We start from the raw sequence: 11,137 nt of genomic DNA, 5'->3' as shown, positions 1-11,137 counted from the left end.
TCTCTATAACTATTGTATCTAGTCTAAACTCAACCATTTATTTCTGCCAGAACTAACCATTAAAACTTATTTCCTTAAGGAGAAAACTAGAAGCCAGGTAGTCAAGAACTGCCTGGCCATTTTTCTCACCACCATACATTTCATATTACTTATAAAACTTATAAATTACAATAAAATATATGTTAAAACTATCCAACGACTTCATTTATCCTATTAATGTATAGCCATTATAGAAATAAGGGACAAGAGTAAATAAAAAATTCTGTATAGTGACCAATGCTTTATACACTTTTCTTACTCAAAGATTGTCCAGATAACTAAAGAATATTTACTTATTAGCTCAATTCAATATGAATTTAAGGACATAAAGTTAACTAAGGACTGGAACTAGAATTTAAGCCAACACATTAAGACTTTATGATTTTAGCATCATAAAAATTCACAAGACTGATCTTTTTATTTTTTATTTTCTTTAAGATTTTATTTATTTATTCATGAGAGACTCAGAAAGAGAGGCAGAGACACAGACAGAGGGAGAAGCAGACTCCATGCAGGGAGCCCAATGCGGGACTCGGAATCACGTCCCGAGCCGAACAAGGCTCAACCACTGAGCCACCCAGGCATCCCAAGACTAATTTTTTTAATATACTCACTATTGTAAATTCATTTAGTTCACAAAATTTTACATTTTAGTAATTTTAAATTGCTTGTGGAAACAATAATGACAATTTATTTGACATTTAAAACAAAGTAGGAAATTTAAATAGTTTAAAACTTCATAAATTAAATTCTTAAGCTATCTAGACTATCATATCTTTATTATTTTTCCATGGCAGTGAAATCAGAGAGAAAACAAAAAAATTGTCACTAAACTATAATTAAGTCACTGTTATTTGTCCAGTGTCATCTACTTATCTGGAATATTACATGAACTATTTTCTGATAAAATTCATAAAACTCTTTACTCTTGAAATCATCCCCAAATCTGAGTGTCTCATTTTTCTCCTTATTTTACCTACCAGCCTATCCAATCAAGAAAATCTGGCATCTAATGAACAGGGAAAAACAGGATTAAAGGTTAATAATATGTGTCACATTCATTCCATTATTTGTTTTTGTTTTTCTGTTAGTTTCTCACAGGAGGAGAGACTCCACACTTTTTCTTTCAAGATTTATTAATTTATTTAGATGGGGGAAGAGCAGAGGGAGAGAATCTTTCAGTCAGACCCCTCCTTGAGCACAGAACCCAATGTGGGGCTTGATCTCATGATCCATGGGATCATGACCTGAGCAGAAACCAAGAGTTGGACGTCCAACTGACTGAGCCAGCCAGGTGCCCCAGGACTCTATACTTTCAATTATTTCTACCAGCTGTCATATTTTAAAAACCAATTGTTATGAGTGATATCAACAAGATGGTAAACTAGGAAACCTCAGACACCAGACCCTTTATCCTTCATGGAAATATCAAACAAGTACAGACTGACTAAAATAACTTTATAGGAACTGCATAAACCAGTGAAAAGTCTATAGCAACCAAGTGATTGCCAATTCCAGAAAAAAAAAAAACATGAAAAACAGTGATAAATTTTGCAGCTTTTTTGCTCACTTTTGCCTCACCCCTTCCTGATGGGGGCATGGTTGAAAAATAGCAACCTAACTCCTGGTTCCATTCATTAGGCAAAAGCAGAGTGCAAATTGTTTACAAGGATTTGGTCTGTCCTTGGGCTGTTTGAGTGATCGGTTTATGTCTTGCCTGACTCAAAGCTCACCTGAAGAACACAGCAGAAAATCTTGGATCTCAATCTGGAAGCCATGCATGACAATGAAGAGTATCTTGGTGTGAAAACACTACAGAGGGTGTTCACACCTGTGGATGCCTACGAGCAAGAGATTCTAAATTAGAGGAATACAATAGAACCTCTAAGGCCCCAAGAAGCTAGAGTGAAACTTTGGGGGAAATTGAGACATTTAAAAGCGGCTGGGAAATAAAAGGTAAAAATTAAGAAAGCACACACAGAGACTCATAAAAAACACATGCCTAGAGAAGACCCTGCACTGATCCCAAGGCTCAGAGTCCCTCTAAATAGTGAAGGCCTTTTATGTCAGTCTTTAAAGACTAGAAGAGGTGGGCATTTTTTCAAATTCCTGATTTTCAGCAAGGCATCAAAAAGCATACAAAGAAACAAGAAAACATGACCCATTGAAAGGAACAAAATAAATCTTCAGTGATAATTCTTAAAGAACATATGCTGCAGACTTACTACACAAATATTTTAAAAGAGTTATCTTAAATATGCTCAAAGAGCTAAGGGGAGGCATGGACAAAACCTACAGGAATTCAGAAAAAATATATATAAACAAAATGAGAATATCAACCAGAAAATAATAAAATATCAAATTCTGGAGCTGTAAAATACAATAACTGAAATGAAAAATTTACTAGAGGGGGTTTCAAAAGAAGACTCAAACAGGGAGAAAAAAAGAATTGGCGAAGGTAAGACATTAGAAAATTGTTGAATCTGAGGAGTAAAAAAAGAAAAAGTGATGAGAAGTAAACAAAGTCTAAAGGACTAATTGCACACAATGGAGTCCACCACTGCATACATTAGGGAAGTCCCAGGAGAAGAGAGAAAGAGGCGAAAACACATTATTTGAAGAAATAATGGCAGAAAATTTATCAAATTTAAGGTAATATGTGAATATACAAACCCAAGAATCTTAACAATTCCACTTAAGATTAACACAAAGAATCTTACACTGATACCATTATAATTAAACTGTTGAAAGCCAAAAAAGAAATAGTGAAAAGAGCAAGAAAAAAGTGACTCATCATGTACAAGGAATCCCCAATAAGATTATGGGTGGATTTCCCAGCAGAGACCTTGTAGGCCAGAAGGCATTGGGATGAAATATTTAAAGGGCTGAATGAAATAAACTGTCAACTGAGAATTCTACATCCAGTAAATATGGTTATCAATAATAAGCAATAAATTTTAAAAATTTCCAGACAAACAGTCTCAAAAGAGTTCATCACAAATAAAAATGCTAAAGGGAGCACCTGAGAGGCTCAGGTTAGGCGTCCAACTACTGACTCTTGATTTCCGCTCAGGTCATGCTCTCAGGGTCATGGGGTCGAGCCCATGTCAGGCTCTGAACTGGGTGTGGAACCTGCTTTGAGATTCTCTTCCCCTCTCTCTGTCCCTCCCCCTTCTCTAAAAAATAATAATAAATAATGCTAAAAAGAAATACTAAAAGGATTCATTAAAGTTGAACTAAAAGGACACTAGATAGTAACTCAAAGCCATATGAAAATATAAAGAGTTCTAGTAAAAGCAAATGCATGAGCAAATGAAAAAAAAAAACTGGTATTATAGCGATTTTGGTTTCTAACTCCACCTGCTATTTTCTCAGGATTTAGAAAGACAAAATCATAAAAAAATAATTATAAATCTATATAAGGGGGTATCCAATATATAAAAGATGTAGTTTGTGACATCAGTAATGTAAAGTGGAAGCAGGAAGCAAAGTTGTAAAAGAATGAAGTTTATGTATGCAATTGAAGTTGATTTGGTATCAATTTAAGACAGATAATCATAACATTAGGATATTATATGTAAGTGCCATGGTAACCACAATAAAATATCTATTGAATATACACAAAAGGATACATGAAAATAATCAAAATGTGTCACTATAAAAAACTGAACTAAAGATAAAGGAGGTAAGCAGTTGTGGAGAAAATGAGGGTCAAAAAACCTAAAAGAGGTAGAGAAAACAATCAATCAATCAATCAATCAAGTGGTAAAAGTAAATGCTTCCCCACCAGTAATTACTTCAAATGCAAACAGATTAAATACTCCAATTAAAGGACATATATTGGCAGAATGAATTAAAAACCGAATTCAAGTGTATGTTTTCTGAAAGAGTAATTTTAGATAAAACATGCAGAGATTGACAATAAAAAGTTGGAAAAAGATATTTCTATTGAAATATCTTTCTTATCTATACTATCTGAAGATAGTAATCAAAAGGGAGTGTAAAGTTAAGTTGTTGACTTAGATCTTTTCTTTTTTTAAAGAAAGCATTAAACCTATCAATTTCCTGCTCAGCACTGATTTTGCTGCATCCTATAAATTTTAGTGTATTGTATTTTCATTTTCATTCGTGTTAAGATAGTTTCTAATTTCCTTTCTAATTTCTTCTTTGACCCCTTGGTTGTCTAATAGTGTGTTAATTGCCACATATTTGTGAATTTCCCTGTTTTTCCTTCTGGTGTTCATTTCCAGTTTTGTCCATTGTGATTGGAAAAGATATTTTGTATGATTCAATATTTTTACATTTATTAAGATTTGTTTTGTGGCCTAACGTATGGTATGTCTTGAAGACAGTTTTCACGTTAACTTGAGAGAGATATGCATTCAGCTATTTTTAGGAACAATAACAGAACTAGAAAAATAACAAATTTAATTCAATGTTATCAGAAAGGTGAAAATAAGATGCATTGGAGCAGAAATAAAGGAAATAGAGAAAATTAAGACAACAGGGGGGAAAAAAAAAACAAAAAAGAGTTGCTAATTTGAAGAGATCTAGATGACCCTGGAAAGGTGATAGTTTTTTAGATCTAACACCAAAGGACCTACTCATGAAAGAAAGAATTGATAAGCTGGATTTCCTTAAAATTAAACATTTCTGCTCTGTGAAAGACATTGTCAAGGAAGTAAAAACACAAGCCACTGACTGGGGGCAAACATTTGCAAAAAAAAAAAACATATTTTATAAAGGACTGTTATATCTAAAAGATATAAACAACTCATGTTCACAGCAGCATTATTTACAATAACCAAAAAGTGGAAGCAACATAATGTCCATTGATGGATAAATGGGTAAATAAAATGTGGTATATATATATATAATATATATATATATATTTAATATATCAACCAGCCTTAAAAAGGAAAGAAATTCTCACACATGATACAGTATGGATGAACCATGAAGACATTGTGTTAAGTGAAACAAGCCAGTCATAACATGACAAATATTGTGTCATTCTACTCTTATGAGGTAACTCTTCTACCTAAATATGTAGAAACAGAAAGTAAAATGATAGTTTCTAGGGGCTAAGTGGAGGAAAGAATAGGAATTCAGTGTTTAATGAGTATAGATTTTCAGTTGGGGAAGATGAAAAAGTTTCGGAGATGGTGATGATGAGTTGCACAACCATGTGAATGTACTTAAATCCACAGACATGTGCACTTAAAATTGGTTAAAATGTTAAAATCTATATTTTGTATATTATACCACAATAAAAATAAATGAAAAACTCTGTGGTTAGCAAGAGTACTCTAATGTGCTTGATGAAAATATTTTCTTTTTTAAGCAGCTTTTTAAAAAGATTTTATTTATTTATTCATGAGAGACAGAGAGAGAGAGGCAGAGACACAGGCAGAGGGAGAAGCAGCCTCCCTCCGGGGAGCCTGATGTGGGACTCCATCCCAGGACCCTAGGATCACGACGTAAGTCAAAGGCAGACGCTCAACTGCTGAACTACTCAGGCGCCCTGATGAGAATATTTTCTATGGTCTTTGAAGCATTCCCTTGGATACCAGTAGGATCAAAATTCAAAGTGCTTTTGTTAATGAGAGACTCCTAAGTCTGGGAAACGAACTAGGGGTGGGGGAAGGGGAGGTGGGCAGGGGGTGGGGGTGACTGGGTGACTGGGTGACGGGCACTGAGGGGGCACTTGATGGGATGAGCACTGGGTGTTATGCTATATGTTGGCAAATTGAACTCCAATAAAAAATAAATTTATATTAAAAAAGTGCTTTTGTTAGAGATAATGTTACTGGGCTGCACTCCATTTTAGTGGATGAAAAACGTTAGATGTTAACATAACCACAATAATATACCAAAGGAAGTGTTATTACCCAGCCATTATATACTGAAATACTTCCATGCTCTCTTCTTTCTGTTTGTATTCCTAAACTGACATGAGGCAATTTCTTCTGTATCTAGAGCTTCAATTATCATTTATATGCAGATGCCTCACAACTCTATGTCCTCAATTATCTCCCTGAGCTCAACTGCTTCATGTCTCAGTATCACCTCAAACTCCAAACTCAACATGTCCAACACCAAATTCATGATTAGTGGTCCCATACATGGTTATTTCCCACTCATCTAATTGAATAAGCCATAAAGCCAGGAGCTTTATTTTCCTTTACTTCCCATATCGTATTCGAAGCTCCTGTGCCACCATGTACCTGTTGCTACCACTTATCTCAGCACTTTTACATTCATTTCTCTGGGTATTTGACTAATGTCTGTCTCCCACCCCACAGTGCACACTCTGGTGAACAGAAACCTATTTTTGCTCATAGTCATATCCCCAGAATACATCACAGTATCCACCCTTCGAGTGTTTAATAAATAGTTGTTGAATAAATAAATCTTTAAGCTTTCAACTCATAACTGGGAAATAAGCTTGATGTGAAAACTTATAAATAATTCCTCTCCTTCCTATCTATATGAAGATGTGAGTTATTTCCCCAAGCAGTAAGAGGTTATAGTTTGACACTCATCTTGAGATTACCCTGAGTTTTTAGTTCAGTGCCACCTTGTACATCTACCCGAATTTCTTGAACATTTCCTGTTGAGTACAATGACTCCTGTATCTGCTGCCTCTCATTAATATTAACCCAAATATATTGTTCAGTTCCATGAGTGGGTAATATTAAATACTTGATGCTCACAAGTCAGCAAGTGCAGATAGAGGTCCTGAGGATGGGGATGAGGGCAAGAGAAGGACGGAGTTTATCTCAGAATTCATCTTTGTGGATTGGAGTCCAGCTCGCGCTGTTAGTTTCAAATGAGTTTACTTAATACCTGATTCCGTTTCTTCATTTCCGAAAGTGGGCACAGGATTAAAAATACGTATAGCACAAAATTATTGGGAGAATTATATGGAAGAATGTCTTTGGAATCACTTTTTAAACTGTACAGTGACACAAATGTACATAACGAGCCCAAAGTGAACAGGGTTGGAGTGAATCCTAAAATAGCAATGGGACTGTGGAGGTTTCTGGCAAAGACTTACACGGTTTGTGGGTAACTATCTTTCACAGCACATTTCCATCTTGTTTCTGAACTTGTTTTTGAAATGAATAACGGAGTGCTTGCGGCAAAGACAAACATAAAAGAGAAAAAAAGGAGGGATGCGCACTTTTAAAATCTTGTATTTAACCAATGAATTTGGAGTCTGTATTTCCACCGTGTTTCAGCTTCCAGGAAACCCCCACCGCCCCGGCGCCTCCCACCACCCTGGCTAACGGCGGGACAGCGCAACACGGTAGGCCTCTGTAACGCCGCCTGGTTCCGGGTTCACGTCATCAGATTGTGACACAGCGCCTTTACGCAGGTGCTCAGTTGTTACGTCACGCGCCCTCTGCACTATATAAAGCTGAACTCTGCAGCGTCTCCCAGTTGTACCGGGCAGTGCGGGACGCGCCGCGTCGTGGCCTGTGGCTTCCCGAGCTGCGGCGACCAGTGTCCCCCTGGTTCCCAGCTGCCCGCCGAGTGCCTCGGGCCGAAGAAGAGAGAAGACGCAGAGGAGGAAACTCAAGCATGCTGTTGCTTCTACTGAGCGGCATTCTGTTTGCTTTTCTGTTTGTCTTCTGGAAAAGCCGCTTTCAGGTAAACGTATAAGAGAAATTGGAATTAGATGAAGTTAGATGGTACCTGAAAGGGGGGGGGGGGTGTCTGAGAGAGTAGAAAGATACTAAAATAGTAAAATAAGAGTAAGGAGAGGTCATTTCATTCCTTCTCTTGCAACAGCCCCAGGTGTTTACCCCCAAACTTCCCTTTTATTGACCAATGATTCAGTAGCTGTGCCGCCCCCCCCCCCGTAAAAAGCCCCAAGTCGCGGAGGTTATGGTCAGCTTTGCACCCACTTGAAAAGTAGAACTGAAAGGGCCCACCCTCCACCACCACCTCCTATTTTAGGAATCTATACCTTCTCTATCTTCTCTGGCTTCTGCTATTCCTTACGTTTGTTTGCTGCTTTCACCCTGGTTCCAACCATCTTTATAAGAGGTATTTGGGCATTCACAAATAATTCAGGTCAAAATGTGGGTTTCCTGGTGATGTGGAAAGTTGCAAGTGACTTTCGATCTTCAGTGATCCTTTTAGGAAAGAATCAGGGTCCAAGTATAGACCTACTGGACTGTTCAAGAAATGTAAGCCAAAGATGTGACATTTTGATATTAAATAGCTACTCTCATATATATATATATATATATATTTTCAGTCTTTGTTTGGGAAGAGCATATTTCTGAGTCAACATTGTTGTTCAACAGATTTTCAATTTCTAAGTCTAATGTTATTTGGTCTACCCTTGAACAACATAGGTTTGAACCCCGTGGGTCTTATACTCTCATTTTTTTATACAGTCCAGTACTGCAAATGTATTTTCTCTTCCTTATGATTTTCTTAATACCATTTTATTTCTTTCTTAAATATGCTATGTAATACATATACAAAACATGTTAATCGACTATGCTATCTGCAAGGCTTCTGGTCAACAGTAGGCTATTAGTAGTTAAATTTTGGGAGAATCAGAAAGTTACACATGGGTTTTTGACTGCACAGGGAATCAATGCCCTTAACCACCAGCCCCCTGCCTTATTCAAAGGTCAGCTTCTTTTTGGAAATGTTTAAACTCAATAAACTACATATGTATAATTTCCTTCACTTACAGAGCAGCGTTGGTGAAATGTCATCAAATTCGACTTCTCTTGCACTAGTAAGACCAACCTCTTCTACTGGGTCAACTAAGAGCAATACTGATAAGAGTCTTTCAGTCAACAGCCTCTCTCGGGAAATCTTAATTAATTTCCCACACACGATAGCCATGCAGAAGCAAATATTGGTAAACCTCAGGATCGTGGAATACAAGCTGGCTGAATTGGAACTTTTTCTAGTTTTCAAGGATTTAAATGGTGCATTAGTTAACTGGAAATCTACTGACAGAGATTAGAGAATGTAATGACAGTGGAGGCAATCATTAAAGGCACTTTGAGTGAATTCATTTGATTATATGTGTTTATACCAAATGAATTGTTTAAAAGGGGAGGGGATGCCAAGTCAGGTATGAAATCCAGACATTTATCAATTTGCTTTTACTGACATTTAAAGAATTGATTGTATGTTTTATATAGTTATATATTTTTATATATACAAGTTTGACAAGTTTATAAACATATATGTTTATATATGTTTAACTGGGGAAGGAACGAAAGCACAGTAGACAAACAGTTCCAAAGGTTTGCTTTAAAAAAAAATAAGCACAGTTAAAAGAGTATAGTTGAGATGTAGCTATTTCAATTTCACTCACATGTGAAAACCTTTTTTGCTGTACAGTACAATATTGCAAATGTCTTTTTGTGTTAAAGTAAATGAGATTTGATAGAACTTTTTTTTAAAATATCTGAAGCATATTTTCTTTTTTAAGATTTTATTTATTTATTCATGACAGACACACAGAGGGAGAGAGAGAGAGGCAGAGCCACAGGCAGAGGGAGAAGCAGGCTCCATGCAGGGAGCCCGATGTGGGACTCGATCCCGGGTCTCCAGGATCACGCCCTGGGATGAAGGTGGCACTAAACCGCTGAGCCACCCGGGCTGCCCAGAACTTTTTCTTTTATACAGAATACTCTCTTACACTGTTGAATCTGTGTAATAAGAGCTATCATTGAGCACCCTAAAATATGCCAGGCATTGTTAAGATCTTGCTGTAGACACTTGTGAAGATAGTCACATAAATTCTTCCTCTTTGTAGTCAGCTCTTGAAGGGGATTTCTTACCTGTCACCCTGTCCTCCATCAATTTGATATTATCTCATTAGAAATATGCCTAAATCTTCCCTGAATTGCAAAAATCACCTATAGAAAAAGGCATGGTTTTTTTTTATTTGGTGAAAAATGGACATCTTACATAGTACCAAAATATAATGATAGAATGCATTTAATGTAATATGGATTAAAATTAAGAAAAAGTATTTCTTGATTCTAATCAGCCATCTATTTCAAATGTTTTATAAAATCCAGTGTAACTGAGGAACTAACAATCTGTTGAAGTTCACTAATGGCATTTGACTTATCCACAAAGAAAATCCTCAAAATATCTATCACAAGTTCATTTTATATATATGTACATGGTTCACTGAGATTGTTCAATTATAGCCCCATCTGTATACCTACTGTAATGCCCCAAAATAAATTACCAGTATAAATTAAATACCTTAATCCCTTACTCCTTTAATCTTCAATCAAAAGGAAGAGGAAAGGAATTTTAAAAGTATTAATTTAGGAAAACCTGGGTGACTTAGCGGTTGAGCGTCTGCCTTTGGCTCAGGGCGTTATCCTGGAGTTCCAGGATGGAGTCCCGTGTTGGGCTCCCTGCATGGAGCCTGCTTCTCCCTCTGCCTATGTCTCTGCCTTTCTCTCTGTGTCTCTCATGAATAAATAAAATCTTTTTTAAAAATTAAATGTATTAATTTAAAATTAAGCATTAAAATGATTCCTTTTATTTCTCATTTGCTGAGAACAAAAAAGCCAAAAGTAGTAGTGTATATGGTTCTTAAGCTTTTTTGAGTCACAGATCCCCTTTAGTATTCTTATGAAACCTATAGACTCTCTCCCTAGAAGAATGTATGTATACATACACACAGAATGATATGTATAATGTCAGTTTCATATGTTCTCTGAAGCCCAGGTTAAGAACCTTAAAAATAACTGAGAAGTTTCTTACATATTTAGGCAATGTTCACCATCCCAGGCTGTGATGTTTAAACTAGTAGTCAATAATCAATGTATAAGTCTATTAATGATATGTTTTTATTATCCTTTGTAAGGAAACTGGGACATAGGACTTTCTAATTTGCCTTCCCTTATTCTTGACAAGTTTATCTTCTATAAGTATGAAAATAGGTTATCATCTGTAAATAGTAACTTAACTCAAGACAAAAATAATTTTACGTGATCTATTAAGTATATATTACAATCCTAGAATCTTAGATTTGATTGAAGCCATTTCCTCATTAGTATTTTGTCCCGTGTTCTATTTGAAAATAAACCTA

The 11,137-nt window shown here is 36.1% G+C and overlaps 1 protein-coding gene across 1 annotated transcript; it reads left to right on the top strand.

Annotated features, from left to right (window-relative positions):
* The first annotated feature begins 7,377 nt into the window (after positions 1-7,377).
* CT83 (cancer/testis antigen 83) lies at positions 7,378-9,084 on the top strand. Its single transcript, XM_025431569.3, has 2 exons — positions 7,378-7,695; positions 8,759-9,084. The coding sequence occupies exons 1-2, from the start codon at positions 7,627-7,629 to the stop codon at positions 9,035-9,037; spliced, it is 348 nt and encodes a 115-aa protein (XP_025287354.1). The 5' UTR covers positions 7,378-7,626; the 3' UTR covers positions 9,038-9,084.
* Positions 9,085-11,137: the final 2,053 nt, after the last annotated feature.

This window comes from Canis lupus, chromosome X (assembly GCF_003254725.2).
Source record: "Canis lupus dingo isolate Sandy chromosome X, ASM325472v2, whole genome shotgun sequence".
In the NCBI taxonomy this organism is placed as follows: Eukaryota; Metazoa; Chordata; class Mammalia; order Carnivora; family Canidae; genus Canis; species Canis lupus.
This window is presented reverse-complemented; position numbering and strand designations above follow the sequence as displayed.

Coding starts and splice junctions, on each gene's coding strand:
- CT83 (XM_025431569.3), top strand. CDS start 7,627: ATGCTGTTGCTTCTACTGAGCGGCATTCTGTTTGCTTTTCTGTTTGTC. Junction 7,696..8,758: donor TCTGGAAAAGCCGCTTTCAG/GTAAACGTATAA, acceptor CTTCACTTACAG/AGCAGCGTTGGTGAAATGTC.